We start from the raw sequence: 27,279 nt of genomic DNA on the forward strand, positions 1-27,279 counted from the left end.
AAGCAGCCATTCAATGGAATACAATGAAGCCAGGAAAACTAACTCAGCAGTTCTACATTTCCTAGTGTTATACAGAACCTGCAAGATAACTTGTTCACTGAAAAAAAAGCAAAGTGTAGAAATGTGATTACAATGCTAACTTCTGTGTGGAAAAATCTAGATGTTTGTATCACGTGTAGATGTGAACTATGTCAAAGACCTGATCAATCTGGATATTTCTTAGTCTTCTACTTAACACCAGCACTAATTACAAGAAACTGGTAATGGCCACTTCTGGGGGAGGGAAGGGGTAGCAAGGAGGGAGGTTTACTTTTCACTGCATATCACTTGTGTACCTTTTGACTTTTGTACCATAGAACACGCATTATTTTTTTAACAAAATTTTTAAAGTTTGGAATCTATTAAACTAACCCGACCAATTCTGAAGTTTCACATTATTTTTCTTATTCTATGATGGGAGATGGATAAGTAACAAACCCAAACTGGATAGCCTAAGTCTCAAGTTAACCCGTTTCAATACACAGTATTTCTACTATACTAAAATGCTTAAGAAAAGTTCTTCATATCTATAGCAGTGTAAAAAGAACTTTAAATAATTTTTTAAACCTCACCAAATGCCTTTATTTATTTATTTTTTCACTAGTTGACACAAAATAGAAGCAAGTTTTGCTTGTCCCTGAGCAGCCTTAACAAAACAGGTCAGGTAGTAGTGACCAAAGGAACCCCTACTTAATCAGGCTTAAAGTAATTCCCTTTACTCTGAGGCCCTATGAGAAAACTCTCCTCTCTGTTCTACTGTTCTACTCTAGAAAACAGAAACTAAGTTATAAGATAGCTTGGCCTGAGGGGAAGAGAATGATAACAAACAGCTTAGCCACATTTATCACTGTGTAACCCTGGAAGTATTTTTGATCCTATAAAATGCTGGCCACCAACGGGGTATTATTTATGACCTTGTGATAAAATGTGCTTAACTACCAGGAACTGTATCAAGGATATGATCAACGTGGATAATACTTAGTCTCCTACTTAACACCAGCACTAACTATACCTCCCCACACCATTTATTAGTCTCCTCCTTTTAAGGACAATTGGAATGATACTTTCCTGCAGGCTCCCAGTGACAAGTATAAAATGCTAATAATGCAAAGATGCATATTCCCCTTTATTACATTGATGACTGCGTTCCTCTTTCCACACCATTAGGGAAATAAGTGAGATTGTGTATACAAAGCACACAGCACACACCTAGCAAGCAATCAAATGGCAGTCGCCTTCCCCCTCACTCCGAAGATTTTTCCTATATTTTTAAGTTGTTTATCTAGGCTTATATCCTATTACTTACAAGTTTAGTCTCTTTCTTCAGCTGTCCTAACATTTCTGGAGCTAACATTTTTCTCTAATCTTCTTTGGAATACTCATCTCAGAAAGGCCCAAACCCAGTATGTTACTTTCAGTCCTCAAGTTGTATAATTAAGTGAAGACGGACTCTTTTAAAGCAGAAGTCAGAAACTTTCTCCCTAATGGGCTATCAGATAGTAAATATTTTAGGCTCCGGTAGGCCACATGCTCCCTATCACATGCTCTTCCTTTTAAAAAAATCTTTAAAAATGTAAAAACCATTATTAGCTGATAGGCCAAATAGGCCAGCACGGTTTGCCTATCCCTGCTCTCAATGGTCAGTATACTTTTACTCATTTTCGTTTTTGGTGACTTTTTCCCTTGACATTTCTATTTAAACTATTTTATTTGCATATAATTAAGTCAGAACCTTAAGACCTGTTTCATATTTCTTCATTGTACCATGTCCTGCTCTTACGATTTTAAAAGCAAATCTGTTAAAAAAAAAAAAAGGAGAAAGTAATGAAACTAATGAGTAAGAATAAAGAAGTTGAAAAACCACAAACACCTAAACAATTCAAAACAATGACAGAATGGATCAAAAGGTACTTTAATGGAAATGACATCTGAACAATGTACATACAATAAGCCCAGAAATGAATAACAAAACAAAACCTAATCTGGAATGAAACCTTAGAATGAAAATTCTAGAAAGACATAAAGAAATAAGTGATCATGTCAAAACCTGGGTATCTGCTAGCTTAAGAACCCTGGGAGCCTCCCCTCAAACCTGTTCTCGAAGTCTGTGCCAGAGGGCCAGCTGGGGAGATCTCCTTGAAGGGGACTAGTCTTAGGTCACCACATCTCCTGGTTTCTTCCCATTCTACCTAAAGTCATCTTCCCCACTGCTGCTATAGGTTGTCCCTGAAAAAATATCATCTCATCATGACAGCCCCTCCTCTCCTCCACTCCCACTTAAACCCTAAGAACCATGAAATAATGTCCATACTCCCTAGCAGCCCAGGCAAGGTTTACATAATCTGACCTTCACCCCATACCCCATCCTCTTCCTAATCAGTTTCTCAACCATTAACATGCCTAAAATCACCTAGGACATTAATAAAAATGAATGTATCATATTAATATCTATATTAATCTAAACTGTGGTCTGCAAAGGTAAGTTTTAGAGATTTCAAAATGCCAAATAATAGCTATCAGGATTTGCAAAATGACAGAAAGATCAGTTTTTCTTTTGTTTGGTTTTAAAAAAATTGAGTATTTAAAAAAATCTGAGTATCTCTGGGCAGAGCACAAAAAGGGTCCATTTTGACAAAGGCCCCACCATATATTCACTTAATAATGCTATCTGTCAGGCCTCAGAGGAAACCTTTTGAGACTGCAACTCCTACTTGGCTACTAAAGCAGAGATTTTAGTAATGAGTGATGAGGAAAATGCACACATGGAGAGTTTGAGGAAACAAGGAAGGCCACGATGAAAGTGAAAAACCAAAGAGGAAAGATGGAAGAAAAACAGCATGGAGATCAATTGAGAAAGGAAAAAATCATCAACAGATAGGAAGAAACTGTAAACTTGCACAAGGCAAGACCTGATGAAAAAGCTGGGAAGAAAAGGAAATTTTCTTAAAAGTAATAATTTTCATAGAAAAATCAACAGGCTTTATGCAATGTTTTATGAAAAGGTGTTAACTTGGTATTTGAACATGAGTTTTGTAAAAAGAAACTCTGGGGGGGGAAATTATTACACAATACTAGTAGTTGTTATATAAATATAAATACTATAGTGGTTCCTTCTCAAAGGCTTATTTATGTCTTATATTTAAAATATACATATATCAAAGACTACATGATAATCTCAATATTTGGCAAAAGCACTCTCCACATAAATTGTTTACCTGCCAACTGAAATGCAAAAATAGATTTTTAAGTCTGGGTTTAATAGAAATGAAACAAGAAAGATAGGTTGAATTCTTTCCCTTCTCCCTTCTTCAGTACTGAAGGTTCAGCTTTACACAGCAGTGGAGAAATGAAACTTCACTTTTCACTGCCTTCTACTAATCTCTTCATCAGAAGGACCAAGAGACTTAATCCACAGCTACAGAGTTCATAAATCCCACTGCTTCCTGATGAAGCACAGAGGGATTAATTATAACAAATGAGTTGTATATCATTCTGTATACTTGGAATATTAATCTCAGTCATTTACAGGCGGTTCCCAACCCGAAAAGGGAACTTACAGGAGGAAATAAGACTCAAGACCCAAAACACAACAGCAAATTCAATGGACAGACTTCAGTCCTGGAGCAAACTCTTTCTGATCCCTGTGAAATTTCTATGAGGCACTCAAAGCCACGGGTGGAAGCGAATTTCTTTAGCTAAAATATTATTGATCTGCCCATCTGAAATTATCTAACACGTGAAACCAGCATCTATGCCTTGTAAATGCTGCTTATTTGCACTGGCGACAAACTGAAAACCTTGTCTTTAAACGGATCACTAGAAGGAGAAATTCTGAGTTAAAATGAAGAGCCATCTCTCCACTCCGAATATTTTGCTGCCTTCAGACATCAAACGAAACCGTCATGAACCGTCAGGTAAAAACAGCAAAAAAGGAAGCACAGTTTGTATTTGTGTTTGTTTTACCCAGAGAGAACAATCACATACTAAAAGGCAAAAAAAACAAAAAAAAAAGTTGTGGGAGACGGCCTCTCTCCAAACTAGAACCCAGATGCCTAAAATTCTCCTATGCTCAACATCTAAACTGTTTCTGCCCTCTCTTCGTTAGAAACCCGCTAACAACATTTCCGTACTTCACCAAGTCCGAAAAGCCTTTCAACTTGCCTCCACAATTTAGTAAAACAGCCAGGGTAACGGCCTCGCTGGTCCTAGCCTCCCAGGTGAACCTGCTCTTTCAGGTCTTCTAGTTTTCTTCCCGGTGGTCCCTCAGGGACCCCAACTTTGCTCCCCATCTTTTAGTTCTACTCCCCCCACCACCACCCCAGCCCCTAACCCTACCCCCGGCGCCCGCGTCACCTTGCGCGCCGTGCCCCCCTAACCTGGTCCCCACGTCCCTTTCTCAAGCCCTCAAAGTCGACCCTCCCCTTGGGCCGCCCCTCCTCACAATCCCACCCGCCGCCCCCCAGCCCCACGCCCGGTCCTTCGGCGGCGGGCTCGCGGGCGGGGCCCCGCCCCACCACCGGCCTCGCCTTCGGGGGTCCCGAGGGGAGGGGACCCCGACCCCAGCCACGCCCCCCACAGATAATGGGTGACATGGCGCCCCCCTCCCCCCACGTCCCGCTCCTCCTCGGCTGGCCGGGCAGCGTCGCTCACCCACACGAACAGGCTGTCCGAGAGCAGGTACTGGGCCACGTCGCGGGCCCGGGGTCCCCCGGCGCTGGGCCGGACCAGCGCGGCCGGGTCTGGCTGCACCGGGGCCGTTACCGGCTCCGCCTCGGCGGGCCCTGGCCCGGGCCCTGCCTCGGGCTGGCTGAGAGCGCGGTAAGCGCTGACGATGGTGCCGAGGAGGGCCAGGCCGCTGAGGCCCGTGTAAGTGCGGAGGCTGGGCCACGGGAAGCGCTCGAGGAAGAGCAGCGGCATGGCGGCAGCGGCGGCCTCCAGCCCCCAGGCCTCCCCGCGCTGCGGCCGGGCCCCGGCTGCCTCGCGAACGGCGCCCACGGGCTCTGGCGTCGCTGCTGCCACCGCCGCCGCCGCACCGGGCCAGGCCGGGCCGCTCCTGGCCGCTCGCGCCGCTCCGCCCCGCGGCGCTCCCGCTGCTGCCCCTGCCGGCGCGGAAGAGCCTCGGCGGGCTCGGGGCGGGCCGCCGCCCCCAGTAGGGTGCGGGCGGGACGGGGGCGGGGGCGCGGACTCCGTCCCCCGCCCCCAGAGGTCGCGCTGCCGCCTGGCCGGCGAAGGCCCCGGCTGCAGGCCCTGGGGCCCAGCACCCAGCATTATGCTCCGCCGACACCCCAGCTCGGCCGGGCCCTCGGACGCACAGGGCACCCGCCCGGGGCCGAGCCCAAGCGTCACTCAGGCCCGGCGGCGCTGGGCGCTGACGGGCGGTAGAGCCCTGGCTGTGTGGCCCGTCCGCGGGATGCGGGGACCCCGGCCACTGGGCGTCCAATCACTTGTCCCTTGTTTCCTTAACCTACCTTAAGCAGGTTACCCTGGAGCCCTGCTGTGGGCCTAGAAGCTTCCCAGGTGGCTGAAAGAGGAGATGGTGTTTAGGGAACAGTAGAGGCCCTGACACAAAAAATATTCATTAGTGGTCTTAAATTCCTCACAAATAAAGTTGTCTTAAGTTTCTGCTGTTTATTAGTAACCAACAGCAGAGTCTAAAATGAACCTGATTTAGCAGGAAATAAAATGTGTTCCCTCATACACCAGGTAGGAGTGTATTTTGGAAGTCAGCTCCTCAAAAAGTTTAAACCTAACAGTGACCATTTGACCTAGCAGTTCCACTCCTAGGTATATACCCAAGAGAAATGAAAATGTACCTCTACAAAAGACGTGCACACAGTTGTGGATAGCAACATTTTTCTTAACGGCCAAAAGTAACAACCCTGATGTCCATCAAGTGATGAATAAAAAAACAAGGGCTATCCCTACAATGGAATAGTATTCAGCTGTGAAAGTGAATGAAGTACTGATACACGCTGCAACACAAACAAAACTTGAAAACATGCTAAGTGAAAGCAGCCACACATTTAGCCACATAGTGTGATTCCATTTACATGAAATGTCCAGAATAGGCAAATACACATAACACAGAAAGTAGATTAACTGTTGCTTAGGGATAGGGAGGGGAGGGAACTGAGGCAAAAAAGCTGAACATTGATTTCTTTTTGAAATGATGAAAATGTTCTAAAATTGTGGTGGTTGTGGCACAACTCTGAATATACTAAAAATCAATTAAATATATACTTTAAATGAATGGTGAAATACATGAGTTATAGCCCAACAAGGTTGTCACACACACACCAAAACAAGTGCTACCAAAAAAAGTGTTGCCTTGGGGGTTTTATTCCTCATTGTATCCCCCTGGCCTGTAATACTGCCAAGTGATACTCTGGTGTTCAATAAAGATTTGTTGAATCATATAAATTTTCAAAAGAAAAAGACTAAATTATCTTCGAGGTGTTTTATGCCTAATATTCTAATCCTAACTCTATTAATTAGAAAACAAATGATGGCTCAGCTCAAGGTTATTACTACACTGTAATTTTTAGAAAAATCCTATTAAAGTGCCTGTGATGAAACACAAGTTTGGCTTTTAGTGGAACGGAAGATGAGCATTTATACACACACACTTTTTTTATATGAGGTCTATATGATTAGACTTTCGGTTCCCTTTTGTTCTCTGGTTGCAGCCATTTGATTAAAATGCTAAACTTTTAGCTTTATTGTTAAAGAAAAGCTTTATTATGAAAAACAGGTAGTAATTTTCCAAGAAACTGTTCTACTTTATCTGAGCGAGCCCCCATAATTTTTAAACCACCCTATCCGATTATTCATATTCAGTCCTAGCCACAGCGTATCATTTACCAAACTTGTCCTGTCATCTTAAGAAAAGGGCTACTATTAATAGATCTGCCACTATTAAGGTACAATACTCCACCAGCTTGAATTCAAAGTGCTATATTCTTCTTTATATTCTGAAATAACCACTACTTTCTAAGTGTTGAAAAAAAATTAGGCAACCTATTTTCTGGAATGACATTATGAAGTGGTTAACAGCAACTTTTAACTTTTGATTCTGACTATATAAAAACTATAAATATTCAACTTTCAGAAGCTTCAAATTTCTGAAGTTTCAATGTGAGAATAGGGACATTAACCCAACTATATTTAAGGTTATCTATTTGAATTTTAAAACATTTTAAAGGTGTGTCTGGACATTTTACTAGGATAATTAGTATTTGTTCTACCAACATTTTGTCCTCTCCTACTCTAAGAAGGTAGGCCAGGCTTTTGCACATCCTTCCCTCAAGGACTTTTCTTGCAACGAGAGAACCCACCTAAAGTCAACCAATGCTTCTGGTTCTTTGTACTGCATCCTACATCATGAGAAGAGCTGGAAAGACTCAGGGGAATGAATACTTAGTGTTCCCAGAAGGCTGGACTATAGGCATAGGGACCACCTACATTATTTGAGTCCCAAGGCCCAAGTGTGGCAGGAGGTCAACAGAACCAGAATTCAAGAAATTGGTCCAGCTTAGACAAGTAACCAAGAAGTCCATGATGGAGGCTAGAGGTCTCACCACCCCTACCTTCATTTCAGAGCACCTTTTATGCCTTCTGGGTTCTTATGACTTTGGGTAGGCCCCTACTCCCAATAATGACTGAGACTGAATTTCCTGCCATCTTTGTGAGATGGTGGCTCTGATTTGGTTTGATCTAAAGGAAATCATTTCAGACAAACCAGAATTGTGAAGATTCACATCTAGGTACACTATTACCATTTAAAAAGCATCTGAAATCCTTCTGTGCATGATCTCATTTGATTTTCATCATCCAGTGAGAAAGGCTGAGTAGTTTTGTTGTTGTTTAAAGATCTCAACAGCCCAGGAACTGAACTTCATTATCTAATCCAGTAGCCTTAAACGTGTGCCCATGTACTTCTGCCGGTGTTTTCATTAGCTGGACCAATGTGTTCCTTTTCTAAATCTAGCAAGAGGGGAAAAAATAACCAACTCAAGTTCATAGGGGAAAAAATTAAGTTAATGGGAACACTTCAATTTTTAGTTTTTCTTTCATAATTTTTCATAGCTCTTTTGCCTGCTATAAAATTTTCAGAAGAACTTTTGCAATAACCTTATCAGGTTTTGTTCAACTTTTGTTCAGATATAGTCTCAAGGTTATGGTTTTATTACACATCTATCTCACGTTTTGGTAACTTTTAAGATGATGAAATTAAATTGCAAAATATTACATAAGTATCAATGGTGTCACAGAACATCATGACCTCCAGCCAAGTTTGATTAAAACAACTAAAGTTAACACTCTTTGGAAACTGAGTCCCCAGTGATACAACACAGTTAACAAAATAGTATGGCAACTTCTAAATCCCAGTCTTCAGGTTCCAAATCCAATGACCCTTTCACATTGCAGGAAACTGAATCTGCCTAAGACCACTGCCAACACACAATGGAGGAATGTGAGGGGAGGGCAATGTGGCTGTCCCAGGTCTTCATGCCCTTGATATTATGCAAGTTGTCTATTACCTAATGTAATGGCCCCTGGCCAATGAACCTGAAAAAGAATGGTGCAGGATTTCTAATGGCACACTAAGGTTAGTAGCCACACAATCACACAGAGTTCTTCTAATTTTTTTTATTGAAATGACAGTAAAATAAAAAAAGAACAGTGACCATTTTAATCAAACTTTTACTTTACAATATAAAAATATAACAAAAACTACAGTTTCTTTTATACATTTTTCTATAAGCTTAATGCCAGAAAAATTCTCAAAGCCAAACGATAAATGACGCTTGTACACTATGATGTGAACACAGTAACTGAAGTTCAAAAGTTTTTAAATGCACTGATCCTTCCCTTAATAGAACATAACACATTTTACCAACTTAGCTCTAGTCCTACAATATATCCATTGCTAAAATACAAATTACATCTAAACTGGCTTAATCTAGACTTACTCAGGTTTTATTCAGTTTTTTCACAAAAACAAGCTTGATAAATGTAATACAAGCTACTACTAAAATGTGTTTCATGGCTCAAGTCAAATTACAGTATTATGTTTCTCCTCACATGTTTAACACAACAAAGGCAAACTGCTTGAAATGAGTCCAGTTTAATCCAAATGAGTGATGTAAAACATATGGAATAATTATGGGAAATCATATCTTACGCTTATATAAGCTGACTTGTATTATAGTCAAAACCCACTAAGCCTTCTCTAACAATGCGACGTACAAAACTGCACACTCTCTAAAGCAGTCTTAGTGATGGGCACATGCTATTCCAAACACTACAAACTAGTGAAAACATCAAGTTTGAGGAATTCCAACGTGGGAAGCATTTCATCTCAAGTGACGAAGCAGGTACTTTAATAAAGTCATTAAAAATCTGAGAGTGTAAAGAGTCACAGAATTTAAGGGAGTCACATCTTTTAAGAAAGGGAATTTTAAGTTGATTGCTTGCTGGCCTGCTGAATTTAGAGGACCTCTACCTCTCACTTCTAACTAAGCATGGCAGAAAACAGACTGGCTAGTTTGGTTATATTTTATCCAAATAAAATGCTAATTTAATTGAACCCTTAAATTAAAAAAAAAAAAAACCTGAACCATACAATGCTAATTACAAGGTAAGACAATACGTAAAAAATCTTTTGGATTTGCTATTAAAAGTACAAATTCATACAGAGAATTACCATAATGCTATTTTAAGTATTATCTACTCTTTAAAAAATCTCAAGTCTTCATTACATAGGGAAAAAAAAGAGCAAATTTCACTTTTCTTCAAAGGGATGTCAATCCTAAATATGATTTAAAACATTTGAGTAAAACTAGTTTTTTCCCTTCAACCTACTGAATATTTTCCAATGCCATTAAGTTTTATATAGAATATGCACTACTTAGATTACTCAGGGAAAGGAACATGGCATGGACTGTAATTATACAATGCAATGCAAAAGAGGGCTTTCATTTATAAACAAACCTGGAACATAGGAGGCATTCAAAAATACAAATCATTAATCAAGAGCTCATTTAAAAATTAGTCAGTATTTATTATACAGAGAACTGGAATGCACAATTTAAGACTGTTCTTGGAGAAGTGTGGTAAGAACTTACACATCAAAAGAGCTTAGTGTTAAGCAGTACGCTTGTACACTCTTCTAATGCTGTAGGAACACATCAGATTTGAACTCCCCTAGTTCTACTATTTTCATCAGGAAACCAAACAAGAGAGTATTGGGATACAACTATAACTGACCAGTTCAAAATCAGTTTTAAAAATTTGTTATGGACTTTACATTCAAAACCAGATCTCTTATATTCCAAAGTTAGTAACTCAGTCAACTTAGTGTTTTTCTCACCTATGCCCCAGGGTATGGATGACTAACTCAAGCACTTAATATTCGGAAGTAATGATGAAAAAAGAATTTCTAGGTCAAAGCTTAAGTTACAAAAGGACATGAGTGGCCTCGAATCAGATGACTCTTCAACTCAAACACTCCTTACTGATAGCACTTTATAAATCACACCAAGAAAAAGTCCACCTCTCCCCAGCCTCCCCAGATGGCAAGAGCTAACACACCTGAAAGTAGTCACGGCAGCTTTTCACTTGGATGCCGGAAGGAATCATGGAAGGTCAGCTGGATCGAGCCATCTCCATCTCTGCATTCCCTAATCTTGTACGACTCATCAGTGAGCCCACCAATAAAATTACAGTAAGTTTGAAACATGCTAATATAAACCAGAGGGACAGGACTGTTAGCCCCTGAAGGAGAAGGACTATCCACAGAACTAGTGCCTTTTTCAAACAAAACCACTGTTCATTTTTGGTCTGAGACTGGTGCTCACCTACTACGAAGTCACTACTTGATACACAACTGTTTGAAGGTTTGACAGGACCTCAACTAAATAAACTTGAATGTTTATAAATGTAATTGCTCAGGTGCTCTTGGTCTACTTTTCTCAAGTCTAAGTATGGAAGAATATATGATGTTATCTTTCACATCACCCAATATTCAGAACAGCCCTGTGATCAGTACCATAAAGATGTACAAATAATCAAAAGTTCATTTCTGTCTATTAAAAACATAACTTTATCAATCTCTTTTAAGTAGCTGTATAAGATTTCCATTACTTAACCTACAGTCAACAGTTTGTAGTAAGGCATACACCATATATTTTGATCATTAAGCAATAACACAGCCAGTAAATCCCTTTGCTCTAAGATTTTTTTTATTCCCTCAAATTTGATCCTAATTTAGCAATGTTTCTAAAAGTTTTCAAAATTTGGTACTGTTCTCTTAGACTGACAAAATCTAATTCTGATTCAGTTCATTCCAAAATATTTTATGAAAAGGCTTTGTGTCACTGTTAAAACCAAATTCTCATCTCTATGGATACAACTTCACGTTAATTGAAATAACTTTACAATCTAAGAGTTCAAAATATAACAGACCCACTTTTAGAACCTTCCTTCACAAATCACCATTTTACCATAGCCCTAAGAATGTCTAAAACAATTTCACAAGAGCACAAATAATGAATACCCCCATTATGTAGGGGGAAAAATTCTAAATGAGTACTGATCAGTCTCTTTTTATACCAATTCCCATGACTTTCCCTGACCCAGACAATTTTAATAGCTTCCCATATACTTAATTAAGGTCCATTGTTTGTGAACTAAGGTCCAGCTGTACTGGTATGAAATGTACCAGTCAGAAATATACTGGGAGTTCTGCTGTAATATAACTCATCATGAGTATAAAATTTGGTACAGGAATTGCATCTCAGACTCAAATCAAGAAACTCTAGTTCCCAGAAGATCCTCAGCACAAAGATCTATAATACAGTCTTGGAATATACCCCTAAGAGTGGTAGCAGAGCAAGGGTCCCATAAACTTGACCTGCCATTGTCTCTTAACATTCAGCGGCGGGAGGGGGTGGGATAAGATCCTCACCTGTAAGAATTTCACAAATTTAATGTGAAATTAAAAAACAAAACAACAAAAAGCAAATAGAAAGAAGTCTACTTTCTTTAATGTTGTACAAAAAAAGTATGAGTAAAACCAAAAGTAAATTAAACATCATCACATTTGTTTATACCACAATCTAGTTTTCCATATTAACTTTACTATTCAAACAACAAAAAGTAGGTGGCAATTTAGGGACTGGGAAAGAGATAAAACCAAAAAAACCTTCCTAGCATGTTTATTCTACACTGTGTATAGCTGTGCTCACAGAGACGGCTTCTCTTACTTCTCCATTGCACAGGAATTCAGTTGTATATAAAATTGAACCTGAATTTTAAAAAGAACGATATCGTTATTAAATACAGTATTATTTACATAGGCTATATCTTAGTTGATAAAGAAATTTAGACATTTCAACCCTCCCTTGATATTTTGGGCATTTTCTACACTGAGACACCCTTTTCTTTCACCTGTCAGTCACATTATACATTATACATTAAATAAGTATTACTGAATATTTATAATTTAAAAATTTTTAAGAGTGTACATTTGATTAATAATCCACTTTCCTTGAAGGAAGGGAAAACTTTTACACCTACCTCATTGTATTCTGACCACTCAGCAAGTTCCTGATACCTCATAGGTAGTGTTTAAATAAATGAAAAATATGACTTTTTTCATATCCCGTACTTCAACTTGTAACCCATCAGCAGGCCAAAGCAGAGGAGCAAAAGATGAAGTCCGATTAGTGTGCCAAAATAGGAAGCCCGTTTTCATACTAAACAAGCTTTCATAGAAGGTCAAAACCACTACTGACATTGTTTTTTAACTAACATTTACTAAGCACTTACCAGGTGCCTGACACCTATTCTAAGCACTTTATATGCATTATTTCACTTAGTCCTCACAAGTCTATGAAGCTGGGACTATCATCCCCATTTACAGATGAATAAATAGGTATAATCGTTTGTCAGAGGTCACACTGCCAGGAAGCACTGAAAGTGGAATTCAAATCCAAACACTGCAGAATCTGTATTCTTAACCATTATATTATTCTGCAATTCTTATCTATGATTGACTCAAGCCCCTCAACCAGTACAATTAAAAACAAAACAAAAACAAAAAACTCCATGTAAAAATTAAGGACTTAATCCCACATGCCCCAATTTGAGCCTGAATAGATTTTCAGATGGAAAGAGAGTTATGTATTATATCAAGAGATTCAATTCTCCACGTTTTTATATATATACGCCCTCTCATATTTATTATATACTGCTGACTACTATTTGACCACCTCTTCTTTAAATGAAGACTTCACACTTGACTGTGGAGAATATCAGATTTGGGGACGAGCAGATGCACAATTACCAGAAAGTCATGCTGCAACTTAGGGTCTAAGGATGCACAGTCATATTTAATCCTTGGCTGGCACAAGGCCTAAGGATCCACCTACTGTCTTTGTTTCCTTAAAGACCAAAATTTATGGACTATCCCTTCTCAAGTGGCTTGGATTATTTTAAATTGAGCAGTTTAGATAAATCAACCACAAAATGTCCATACCTGCTCAAAAGCTGAGGGAGACTAGAAATGATGGGTCCATATCCAGGCGCATTGTCATACAGTTCAAACAGTGGTGCAGCTACCAGCTTGTAATTTTTAGGAACTGCAAATAAGGCTAAAATAAAATAAAACAGTATTCATTTTCCACAATTTCTTATATAACCATTGCTTCCATTTCACCTGTAATCACCAATTTTACATTTGAGAAACTTTTGAGGAAAGAGGTATTTCTCATTAAAACAGGTTGGTTTTGTCTTTTTTTTTTTTTTTTAATTGAAGTACAGTCAATTACAATGTGTCAATTTCTGGTGTAAGAACAATGTCTCAGTCAGGCATACACATATGTATATTCTGGTTTTGTCTTTTAAGCAAAGTTCACAGCCACAGCTTTGAAACTGACTCTCTAAAGAGATCCTATTATTACCAACTAAGAGGACCTTATGAGTGATAGCCCTGGGAGGATGGGGAGAAGAGAAAATCTGAGCTTCCAATTTATTTTGAATTCTAATTTAAGAACATTATAAAGAATGGAATAATTATTTGTTAATATGCACAACAGGGCTAAAGATGGTATTAAAAAAATTCATCTGTCTCCTAAAATTTTCAGCTTATCACAATGTGAAAATCAATACCAGCAGCTAAACAGTTATTAAAAATACTATAATCTGGTATTCTAGGCTCTAAATACTTACTCTTCCCCCATAACATGGCTAGCACATCTGAGAAAAACTAGGTAATTCTATATAAAAATGGTATGCATTTTTAGTTTTACAATAAATATCAAAATATAAGGAACTTGGAGAAAACACAAATAAAGGTATCCTTGAAATTATGTTATAAAAGTTTTTAGATGGCTGCCTTCAAAAACAAAGTAACTTACCTTTCTCTTGAAGTTGAACCAAAAACAACTTCTTATGTTCCTTAGGTTTTGTAATATGTGCAGGAATATATGGATACTAAAATAACAAAACAGAATAATTTGTAGTTGCCAAGACATCTCTTATACCCACCATGTCTCTATTTCCCAACTTCTCCCCTTTCATACATTAAGCTCAAATATCGGCCCTTTAAGACCAAGTTCCTCATAATCCCATACGATTTTATTTTAACAAGTATTCCATGGTCTTGCTTATTCCCCAATACAATATAAACTGCTGAGAAAAGTAAAATTCTTTCTAGTCTTCCCTTTACCGGGATCTGGTACCTAATAGATGTACAGACAAATGATTTAATAAATATAAAATATCAAGTAGTAAACCATTCAATCATTCAAGACAATTAAATGTGTAGACACAAGATTTACAGCTTGATAAATTTAAAACACAACGAAGTCTGCTATTAGTGGAGTGTTTTTGATAAAAGTTGTCTTTTTAAAAATATATCATTACTAAGTTAAATTTTCTGGAATACTGATGTAGACATGTTTACTATATTAAAAGTTTAAATACACCTCTTGAGGTATTTGGCAGAACATTCTACCCCACAACCACCATATGAGCACACTGCCTACATGCTGCAAAAATATCAGATGAGAAGTCTTTGCCAGCTAGACAAAGTCAAATTGCCTGGGAAAATGGAGAAAATATTTTGGAGAATTTAAAGGAATAAAGAGAATTAGAGAGGGGAGGCTGCTACCTGAGAAAGAATTTTAACACAGAGGATTTTAAAAGTCTAAGATAGAGACTTTTGTTCTACAGTTCGTATAGAATGAAAACCTCTCCTGCATCTCCCCGTGACACATTCAGAAAAATCTATTTTTCTTTTGGAGTATTTGAGGGCAAGGGAATTAAAAAGTGCTGAAAATAGGCGTAACAGAAAAGAAGTATAAAAACAGAGGCTGCCAAAAGGAAGTATCATCACCTTTATTTTATGTAAAGAACTTGCGCAGGGAAGCTAAGTATCTTTCCCAAGATGATACGGCTAAGCAGCGTTGCCAGGATTCAACTGAATCTATCCAACTCTAATCTAACTACAAAAGCTGATGTTATTACCCACTGCGCTGCCCCAATGGCACCTAACCAGCATTCTGGTTAGAGTAAGTATACACTAGAGGCATCCCTAGGGTATGAATCAAGACAGCTACCCCAGGCTTTGGAGTTACCCTATACTATCATGAAAACCAGGTACACTGGCAGCAACAGAGAGACAGGTGAGAAGTAGCTTAAACAGCACAGGCTAAGAGAACTGTGGTTCACATACAACAAAAGTTCCCAAACCATGACCAAATCAGTGACCAGCATTACCCCAATATTCTTCTACTCGAGGCTGTATGTTCATTTTCGTGTAAATCCTTCTCCCATTTCTCCTCTTTTTAAGCCAACTGCACTTTATATAAAAAGAACAAGAAGATGGTGTCGTGCTCTTTTCCCACCTCACCAATACTCCAAGTTTACTAAACAAACACACAACCCTTATGTTATATCTTATACTATCAGAGACAACCTTAGGGTTCAGTGAATTAAGAGAACTGTCCTAGAACCATGGTAAGGGATATGAATGAGGGTATTCAGAAAGCAGCCTGGAAAACATTGCTGTTATTAGAGTATTTTCCAGTTAGGTTATGGAATGTTCAAGAAAGCAAAAAAAGTTCAAAATAATTGTTCTACGTATCTTTGGATCAGGAAGTTTACTATTTCCAGATGCAATTATACTTTCTCAAAGCCTGGGCAGTTCTCCAGGAGTGAGCACCAGCACCAGCTTCCACAGCACCTCTTCTTCCTATCCCTCAGCTACACTGGTCAGAAGACGACAGACAGAACAATCTTTTGCCTGACTGATATTTCGTCCAATCTGTCACCTGGAACAGCATGTCATGCAAAGAAGCTATCAAACTCATACACCCAACTTACAAAGGCTCCCATTAGTCAAAGATAGGAAACACTGCACATCAGTAACATTATCCATCATTACAATGGATTAAAACACATCAAATATATTTAAATCCAGGAGGTCAAATACCACTTTAAAGGGTGACTGAAACAGACACTTTTTGTGTTTCTCATCCCACCTCAGATTTCAAGGAGGCTGTGCATCAAAGTGTCAGAAAGCTCCCTTGCTGCTGCCACTGTTCCACTCTTGCTTTTCAGCCTCAGAGGATTCCCAAAGCCCTGGATATTCTCTCAACCAGTGCTCAGCTTCAACATCAAAGTGCAAGAGTTTTACAACTCTCATCCAATGGGGGACAAAAGTCCCTGGCCTTCCATTCTTCCATCCTTCCGATGGACAACTCTGAGATGCATTCCACATGGTTCCCCACAGTCCTTAGCAAGATTAATCCAGTTACCCACAGCTGTAATAAGATCAATTATGTACAACAGACTTCTGCTGTTTCTGGTCTCCCTTGCCCGGTACTCTGCTGCTTCCTGGGATCACCTCCCAAACAATCTGCACACAAGTCTTTGTCTTATTCTCCCTTTTGAGTAAAGTCAAGCCTTTGGCAGATGCTAAGAAATTAACTCATTCTTCCGAAAACTGGTAAGTGGAGGGAAAGCAGCATATATTCTTTCCTACACAAACTATACCTCAGGGTACACAAATAGTTGGTAAGTTTCTCTTTACCTAAGTATCACAATTCTGATGAATTAATAGATCTAGGAAAACTATTATCCATGAGCTGCTAACATTACAAAAAGAGACAACCAGACATTATAAAATTCCTGATGGAAGTACACCATACTACCCATGGTAGCCAGACTCCAAGATGACTCCCAACCCTGTCTCCTGGTATCTGCACCTTTGTGTAGCCCCTTCCCACAATGTACTATGTTGGTTTGTGTGACCAATAGCAGACAGCAAAAGTGACACGTCACTGCCAAGGTTAGGTTGTAACAGACTGCAGCTTCCTACTTGGGCACGGTCTCTATCTCTTAGATCACAGGCTCTGGGTGGAGCCAGCTGTCTTACTGGGAGTTGTTGAAGGCGATGCTCCCATGGCAAGTGAGGGAGGCCTTCAATCAACAGCCAGCAAGAAACTGAACCTTCAGTCCAACAGCCCAGAAGGAACCGAGAGGTCTGCTAACAAATACACGTGTGAGCTTGGGATCGGGTAATTCAGCTTCAGACTACCCTGGAGATAATGCAATCCAGCCGAGAACTTGACCATAACTTCATGAGCCAGAACCACTCAGCTAAGCAGCTCCCAGAGGCCTTACCCTGAGAAACTAGGATAATAAAGGTCTGTTGTTTTAGGCTGCTAATTTTTGGGGACATATATTATACAGCAATAGATAAATAATATACATACCTATGTCAAGCCATGTACCTCTTTCCCCCCAAAATTGAGTCCAAATCCAATTTCTTGATCTAACTACCAATTTATAGAGAAGAGCTATGTGTTCTATAACAGGGGGGTGCAATCAGTGACGAAAACACTAAAGATTTTAAGTGATCTGTTTTCATTAACAAATAAATTATAAGGAGAAAAAGACAAGGAGCCAACCTATAGATATAAAAGAGACTTAAGAACTATCCTAATTCAAACAAATTACAAAAGTAAGATAAAAATAAAACTCAAAGCTATGTGAATAGTGACTATGTATTTAACGAATGAAATTTTTTTGTTTTTAGATAATGGTAGTAGTATTGTGGTTATGTTTTCAGAAAGATCCTTACCTTTTAAAGATACACACTAAAATATTTACGATTGAAATTGTATCTAGGATTTGCTTCAAAACAACTGAAGATGGGAACAGCGGGAACAAGGCAGCGGGGGGGACAGGACTGATGACGTTTGACCATGAGTGCTAACTGCTGAAGGCAGATGAGAGGTAATAGTATTTATTTACGTTTATTATTCAACTTTGGCATATTTTGAAATTTTCCTTTAAAAGAAAAAATGCTTGGCTTTTTAATTTTTTATTTAAATTAAGCAGGCGGAAGAGGAAATTTCAAGTCAAATTCTACTATCTTTTTAAATGGCTGGAATTAAATCTCTTTCCTATGTCCCCAAGTATTTGCCCAGCAAATATAATGAACACTGACCTGAGGAGGTTCAAAATTTGGTCTCCACCAGTTACCAATGCAGTCATCAATGACCCAGTCTTGCAGGACTCCATCTTGACGACCCAGTATCTGTCAAAAAGAAGCGATACAGCCAGTAAACAACCAAATATACATACCCATGAATTTCCTTCTTCAGTGAAGAAAATATTTTTGGCAGCACTCCTATTGGAGACCAATGGCTATTATATCTCCTATATGGATTTCCTCTCTATAATTTACTATTTATTATCTGTGTCACTTTGCCCAAGACATACACTATTAGTTCAAAACTGGCAATCTGGCATCAACACAATCATGGAGGGCCAACACATCTGTTGTTATGCCCAGGCTATGCATGGAAAACCAAAGATGACCAATTACCTACATTAGCCAATGGCATACAATAGTTTTTTATTAGACTCAACTATAGCTTCTGTAACCAAGTTACAGAGGTGTGCAAAATTCACAATTTTCATTTTTATAAATCTGTATCGCATAAAATTAAACGTATTTTAATCAAAGCTATACTCTATACATTTTAGTTGGTCAAAAATGGTCCTATAAAGTTCATCATGAGAAACAGAAGTTTCCTGTCCCACTTCACAATTCCACTGGCTATAACTTTCAACTCTTAGCTATTTTCCTGTCAGATATTTGCCTCTATTTTTAAAAGCATTCTTCCTACTTTTATTTTATTTTATTTTGGGGGGGGTGTTTAGGTTTTATTTACTTATTTTTAGAGGAGGTACTAGGGATGGAACCCAGGACACTGTGTCTTCTTGCTTTTAAATAACTGATTATCCCCATTAGATTTATAGCAAAGTTGAAAAGATGGTACAAAGACTTCCCATATCCCACACCCAGTTTTCCCTATTAACATCTTACACAAGAATGGCACATTTTTCACAATTAATGAACCAATACTGATGCCTTATTATTAACTGAAGTCCCTACTTTAATCATACATCCTTGGTTTTTTCCTAATGTCTTTTTTTCAGTTCCAGAATTCCATCTAGGATATCACATTCCATTTGTCATTTCTCCTTAGGCTCCTCTAGACTGTGGCAATTTCTCAGACTTTCCTTATTTTTGATAATCTTGACAATTTTGAAGAGTACTAGTTAGGTTTCTTGCAGAATGTCCCTCAGTTAGACTGGGATTATGGATTTCGGGGAATTTGGGAAGGAAAATTATAGAGGTAAAGTTTCATTCTCTTCACCTCACTGCACAGATATATTCTAGCAACATGATTTATCACTGATGTTGACCTTGATCACGTTACTGAGGTAGTATTTGTCAGGTCACTGTAGTTAATTTGTAACATTTCTTTTATGACCAATTCTTGACTGCTTTTCATTTTTAAAAACTTTACAAAACCAATTAACACCGTCTACTGTGGATGAGAATTTAGATCTTAAAACTGCATGCCCCACTCATACCTTCTCTTCTACCATGTTCCCATTATCAATATTTAAGTCAATTTTCAGTAAATTAGTATGACTAGGTTAATCAGATACAATATTTAGTAAACTATAATTACATTTCCCTATTTGTACAACTATCCTTTTTTGGGGAGGTAATAACTGTTACATTTCATTGCTATCACTAATTCATTCCCACATTCTCCACAAGAGCTTAAATTTCTTCTCAGTTCAAGTATAAATTATTCTATCAATTTCATTTTTCCTAAGAAATATTTTTCTATCACCCTGCTCCAATCTGTAGACGCTTTTAGCCCTGCTTCACAGCTGGAGTCCCAGGGCTTCCCTTGGTCTCTCTCCTGTGTTGTTAGATCCTCTCTATATTCTGAACCCTGTATCTTTTTAGTTTATTCTTTCACTTTGGTGGTGAACATCCTCTAGTAGCTTCCTGAGAAAAGGTACAGGAGATGTCACATCTTTGGAAACTCTATGTCTGGAAATAACTTTATTTTACCTGCATACTTGATTTATAGTTTGATTAGACAGAAAAGTCTAGGATAGAAATCATGTACTCCTAGATTTATGAAGGCTCCATTATTAGCTTCCAGTATTATTTCTGGGACTGTTGAAGCCATTTCTGATTTTGATGCTTTTTATTTAACCCATGTCTATCTCCCCATTCCTCCTCTCCAACTTTAGAAGCGTTTAGAATTTTCTCTTTATCCTTATTACGTCAAATTTCATGATACGCCTCTTCATGAATCTTGTAACATTCATTAGAGAGGGCATGCCAGCAGGTCTTTTCAAACTGAAAACTGATGATTAAGTTTGGGAAATTTTCTTGAATTATTGCTTTGCTAACTCCTTTCCTTCTGTTCTATTTATCTGCAGTTTATATTGACCCTTCTATAACGATGCAGTAATTTTACCTTTTCTTACCTATGTTCTATCTTTTTGTTCTACTTTCTAGTAGGTTAACTCAACTGAATCTTTTAAACTCTCTAATGAATTTTTCATTCTGCCTTTTTTTTTAATTTAAATACTTATGAGTTCTTTTTTGTTGGCTAGATAGTTCTTTTCAAAGGGCACTGTTCTACAGATGCAAAATCTCCTTTTATCACATCAAGAATATTAATCATAATTCTGTTGATCACTGAATTTTCTGTTTCTGTCGAGTTCACTTTGCTTTTTTTGATCTCTTTCCTGTTAAGAAGCTTTCTCCAAAAGCCTGGTAATACTTATCTGCTCACAATTCAGGGTAAAAAAATAAGATACTTAATTCCCATCTCAGTGTGCATGAGAGATAGGACTACAATGTTTCTTTGGGAAGATTCCCAAATACCATCTATCATCTAGAGTATTTTCTGGAACTGATCATTTTCTCCAGAAACAAACCTCCAACCTTCAGCCTGGGGTATGTAAAACCAGTTGTTAACACTATCAGCCTTGTAGGAGAAGTCTTGAAGTCTCACCATTCAGTATGTAAACTTTTTCACTCATTCTCCCCACCTTCTCAACTTTTTGATTGCTTAGCATTTTCTGATTCAGTTCTCTACAGAGAATCACCAGCCAGTCTTTGCCTAAATGTACAGAGTGGGGGAAGACAATGTAGGTATATAAATACATCCCATACAGACTGTCAGTCAATTCAATTTTCAGTCCAGGCATGCCACCACTTTCATAGGTACCAATTCCTTAGCCTTTTTGGTGTTCTGCAATGCTGTGTCTTGGACTGCCCTCATGCTGGGCTGAGGTTTCTGCTAAGTCAGTTACAATTTGCTCACCGGCTTTCCAGCTTCTAAAAAATTTTTCTTGCTACTGTCTCATTTTGCACTCCCTCAATCCTACTGGATTTATATCTTTTTAATCTCCTTTATTGCCTTTTGGTGGAGTCTTGAGAAAAAGCTGAGATAAGCAGGTAGATTCCATCTACCATATGTAAATGTAAGTCCAAACACAGCACAGTATCTAAGAGTTATAGTGCATTTAAAAACACTAGAAAGACAAATCAATAGGTTAAAGTGGTATAATTACAGGTGATTTTTGTTTGTCTCTCCTTCTGCTTTCTGTATTTGCCAAGGTTTTTGCACAGAACATACATTAGTTTTGTAATTAAGGGGTAGATTACATGCTAAAAAAGAAAAACATTTAATAATGACACAACCTACAATCTCAAAAACTTTCAGCATCTATGCATTTGGCCCCATTGCTTTAAAGGCAGACATTAGAATGACTTCTAAAAAGTAGCACATCTTGGAAAAAGCCTAAAAAATACGTGCAAAAATGAAAATAGGTATATAATAGAAATCATTGTCTTGTCAAAATTCTATTAGTGCCTACTCTGGAACAAAACTACCTGCATTCAAATGTCCAGCTTCATGACATACTAGCAATATAACATCAAGCAAGTTACCGATCACCCTGTGTCCTAGAGATTAACAATAGTACCTACTTCCTAGTGTTGTGGTGATTAAAAGAGTTACTGCATGTAAAGCACTTAGTTAGAACAAAGCTTATCAGTCAGTACTCAGGAAATGTTGTTTTATTAACCATTATTGCTACATCAAAATTTCAATGAAAAGGAATGTTAAGAGGATGTGTTAAGTTCAACCTGCAGAAAATAAACATTGTACTAACACTCTGAGTTTTAAGTTTTATGTGTTGAAAACCAAATATTTAAAATAAACTCATCCTTTTCACAAAACATAAAAAGGCCTGATTATGCATTAAGTTGATGGTATTTAGATGAGCATTAATAAAATCGTCAAAGTGGTTAAACAGAAAAATACCTCTGTCATTAAGCGTTTTAGTCCTTCAACTTCATCTTCTCCAGGGTTAAGTTCACCACCAGGTCTGTATAAAGTTTAAGAATTTCAGCTTTCAACTTAATACAATTTGGGGATAACAGGAAGAACAAAATAATATCATTTCTATCAAGTAACTGCATAATACACATTTCAGTGTCACATGATACGGCAATCAAAGCAAACAAATGTCAAATGAAGGGGAAAGAATGTGCTAGAAAGTTTAATTCATAATGTCTATTCAACAGACTAACAGTACACAAACCCTAGTTTTAAACAAACAAAATATGTACCACAACATAAACATCACATAATTGCTGGAAACCAGTCCATCCCAATCTCTTCTCTCTGTAAGCTATCTGGTGATAATGGAGTCTAGAAATGTCCAGAGAGCCGTGTACCCACATTCTCTAGCTCTGAAGAGTGGGGCATTTTTCAAAAACTACAATCTAAATATTCGAGAACTCTTTTTGGTACAATCTTATGAAACAGTTGTGGATTAAATGTGTACTGAGAGATTTATAAGCTTAAATGAGAAAACTAAACAATTATCTACAAAATGTAAGCCATTCTAAGACCAGGAAACACTATTTACCCTAAGAAAGAGGTAAAATCAATTGTTCTTAGTAATGCTAAAATGACATCTAGAAATTGAACTTGGACTCATTTGTTTCACATGGCTTCTATCAAGCTTAGTCATTAACATTAACAATACATAGAAACGTGCAGATTTCTAGTTAGGCAATAAATGAGTACTGCACTGGAGAAAAAAATGTGATTTTCTCTTTCTAAAGACTCCATTAACAGTAGTGGTTGTTGAGATAAATGACTTAGGGCTAAAATTATATTCCAAAGCTGCATAAAACAGCAATCCTATTAAAAGCTATCTTACTGTTAATTTCCAATGAACTTACAATTTGAAGAAAGTTGTTCCCAGCTGTAGCAGTAACACATGGGGTAGTCGGTGCTCATGGACAATCAGAACCCCTTCTACAGTCCTTCTCATGCCAATTTTATCAAATTCCTCCCTCATACGCTGAAATCTGGCTGCAACAGAGCTGTCCTTCTCATAGAGGGGCTCTTTTGTACCAAAAGTATAATTGGTAAGAGGGTACCTGGGATCCAAAGACAAACATCCAATATGAGAACTACAAACCATCATTTACCAGGTCAGATACCAATCACAGATAAGAAACCACAGTAAAATGTGCATGTATTGCACTCAGAGACATAGGATTTGTCCAAAGTTAAGTTAGTTAATCAGACAGCAAAGATCAGAATTTAACTCTGCACTTTAAAGCCAGAGCTTCCATTAGATCAAGCTGCTACTTCATACTTGAACTTTCAAGCATAGATAACACTATTCTTATGGTCCTTAAATGCTTAGAGGAGTGGCTATCTGAATAATCCTCTGGTTTTAGATCATGGATGCTATACTAACATTGTCAACCTGGCTAATATGTCCCTGGGTTTCTCTACTAATCTAATCATAAGCTCTATTAATTATGAGCTCTAATAGCCAATATCTCTTTTTCTACAAGCTCAGCCACCACTTTCCATCATCTCTCCAGTTATTTTCTATTTCTCCCAGTCAACTATCTTCAGATTTTTCCAGTACCTTCCCTCTTCAGATGAACTCTTCTTTTCCATCTAGATTTTTCAGCCTTCTGTATTTATTCTATTCAGTATCCTTATTCTTCCCTTCTCATTTGAATCTTCTGTCCACGAGATGTAATCTTAAATATTCTCCTTTATCAAGAATTCAAAATATGGCTATAAAAGACAGTCATCGGCTTGCCTAGTAATGATTAAATTTTTCATTAAAGATAGTTTAAAAACCCGTATTCATATTTCATCACAAGTACTACCTTGTAACCCCTCAATCAAAAGCCTTCCAGTAAGAAGCCTTTAAGAATGCTTTGGCCACACCTGCCTATCTCCAAGGTATCTATTCTACCAAAATGCCTTGCATTAAAGTTAACTACATAACTAATCCACTTAGCTATTCCTGAAAGGGGAACAAATCAAGGTTTCCAGAACTTCAAAACTTATTTTAATTCCAGAAGCCAAATTCTAGGCATAAGTGAAACAGCTCTATAATAACTAAAATGAGCTATTTCTAGGATGCTTTAAAGATTTTAAGAACTTCTCCCAGTAGACCCAATGCTAAATCTAACATCTTCATCATTAGTAGCAACAATCACACATGCAGTGTGCACCGCAGATTTTTAAAATGCTTTATACATGTATTAACATTTAGTTCTCACAACCTGAGTGAGAAAAATTAAAGATAGCTTTAACACATCTCTACCAGAAAAGTCAGCTCTCACATCAATAGAGATGCCATCAAAATCAAATGTTAAGAATTTTCAGCTGTGAAATCAAGTTCAAACACATATGTATTATTCCCATCAGAGTGTGAGCTTTGCAAAGCAGGGACTGCACCTTACTTCCTCACCACTCTATACCCAGCATTATGCCTGGTGCCTGCTACAAAGTTAGCATTCATGCAATTAATGAAATATATTGGAGGGGAGAGAGCCTGTTTTCCATTTAGACCATTACTCATCCAGGTGAACTAAGTGCACAACACAATTATTTCTGAATACTGTATTTATATAGGAGTTAAAGTACTACAACACCATTAATCCATAACTTTACTGGAGCCAAGATGAAAGCATGTTCACCAAGTTAGTTCTACATAATGGCTTGATGCAAATTGATCCAGTAATCAAGGTAAATCAAGGAAAAACTGTCAGTCCTAGTTCTAATTACAACTGAAAGTAATCCAGAGGTTGTGCTTTCCCATTTTTTAAAAGAGCATAAGAGCATTTGCCTTTTCCATTTCATGGGAAAACTATGAGGATTTTTAAAAATATGTGATATGAAATTAAAACGCTATTATGTTAATGTAATGGCTAGAGATATCAATTTGCATATATGTAACTATCTATTAATTCCAGATTTCCTAAACCCAACATTTTTATTATCTATATTTCCAAGCTGGCACCTAAATTGTCAAATAAAATAATTATCTTTTCAATTTCAAATTGCTTTTGAGGAGGAAAAGTTCATTCATTTGAATACAAAACAGAGAAACACCTAAAGTGTCCTACCAAAACACCAATATCACTAAATCCTTGCACCTTTTAAACACCGACCGGCATAAGCTGGCCACTTTCCTCCATTAGGGTCAGCATCACGGTGGCTCACAAACTTTCAGAAATGATCTCTTTAAAAGAGACCATACTATCAATTTCTTGAGCAAGGCACAGTCCAATGTCAATTCTCTGCCACAGCGAGACTACTTTCGAGAGTGGATTCGAAATGCAATGGCTTGAAGAGGTTAATCAGAAAGATGCTGAAAATAAAACGCGGTCAACAATAGGTTCTCTGGAGCTACACTTTGGTCCCCTCCACGGTCTGAAAGCCCAGCCACAAGGAAAGCCTCAGCACCTTCCCAAGTTGGGGTCTTCAGGGTGCTTGGATGCTGTCGCTGCGGCAGAGAAGACATGTGTACGCAAAGGGCAACCCAGACAGCCCTGAGAAGATAAATAAAATGTGGTGTACTCAGGAACTGAAAAGCAATAAAGCAATAGAAGAAAAACCTACTAAACCTGCGCGTTACAGTTAAGATTTCAAAAGCTTACTATTGGTGCAAAGGGAAAACTGCAAAAACGATGCTACGTTATACCACTTATACTAAATAAAAACACACAAAACAATACCATATATGCGACGTAAAAGCATAATTACTGGACCGAAAGGATAAAAACCACGGTCTTCGGTTAGTTACCTCTGGAGAGGTGGGGAAAGAATGAGTTCAAAGCAAACGGGTTTTTCCTACAATAACTGAATACAGAGACAGGGGAATACACCTTCTTTCCAGAAAAGGGGAAAGGGAAAGCCTCTCAAGTAGGACTCCAACACCATGGCTCTGCAGGTCGAGGAAGGGGCGTGAGAGAGCTAGAAGGCGCGCCCCCGAGAGCAAGAGTGGGGGCGGTGGGGAGGCGCGGGGTCCGCCGGAAGAAGACTGGAGTCTTTCGGAGCGCTCACGAGGAAGGGGATGCCGAGTAGATAGCGCGCGAAGGCCAGGCCGCACTTACAGGTTGATGGTACGCTCCAGGGTGAGGGGCTTGGTCTGCTGGATGTACTTGTTGCCGAATTGGTTGACCCCCCGGGGCCAACCAGTCTGCGAACGATTGGGCGGCACCACGGACATGCTGGCGAGCTCCGGCGCTAGCTGCGAGAGGAAAGGGGAAGGCAGGGAGACTTTCCCTGTGCCGGCAGCGGTTATCTACGTCCCACTCAGCAGCCGACGCCCGCCATTAAGATGAGAGCGCAAGAGGAGGCGTACGCACGCCGGAAATGCATCTTGACCCTCTGGCGGCAGGAAGTAGAGAGGCGGTGAGAGGGCACCATTGGACCAATCGCTGCTGAGATAGTCGCAATATATGGAGCTTCGATTGGTCTATCATTACTGGTCCCGCCTCTT

General features: G+C 38.6%; 2 protein-coding genes across 3 annotated transcripts in view; both read right to left on the reverse strand.

Moving 5' to 3' along the window:
* Positions 1 to 5,151, reverse strand: part of AMFR (autocrine motility factor receptor) — a 37,747-nt gene extending 32,596 nt beyond the window's left edge. Inside the window, exon 1 of one of the 2 annotated variants that reach the window (XM_032486345.1) lies at positions 4,690 to 5,151. In XM_032486345.1, the coding sequence (XP_032342236.1) occupies positions 4,690 to 4,956 (267 nt within the window). In that variant the 5' untranslated portion in view covers positions 4,957 to 5,151. The remainder of the gene's footprint in view (positions 1 to 4,689) is intronic. The other variant, XM_032486344.1, reaches the window with a different exon arrangement.
* A 3,531-nt stretch (positions 5,152 to 8,682) lies between these two features.
* NUDT21 (nudix hydrolase 21) lies at positions 8,683 to 27,150 on the reverse strand. The gene is made up of 7 exons (XM_006179785.3): positions 26,891 to 27,150; positions 23,699 to 23,899; positions 22,770 to 22,833; positions 18,560 to 18,649; positions 14,460 to 14,535; positions 13,580 to 13,694; positions 8,683 to 12,346 (listed from the first exon to the last, which is right to left on the reverse strand). Exons 1-7 carry the CDS (start codon positions 27,004 to 27,006, stop codon positions 12,325 to 12,327), a joined length of 684 nt encoding a protein of 227 aa, XP_006179847.1. The 5' UTR covers positions 27,007 to 27,150; the 3' UTR covers positions 8,683 to 12,324.
* Positions 27,151 to 27,279: the final 129 nt, after the last annotated feature.

Source organism: Camelus ferus, chromosome 9 (assembly GCF_009834535.1).
Source record: "Camelus ferus isolate YT-003-E chromosome 9, BCGSAC_Cfer_1.0, whole genome shotgun sequence".
NCBI lineage: Eukaryota > Metazoa > Chordata > Mammalia > Artiodactyla > Camelidae > Camelus > Camelus ferus.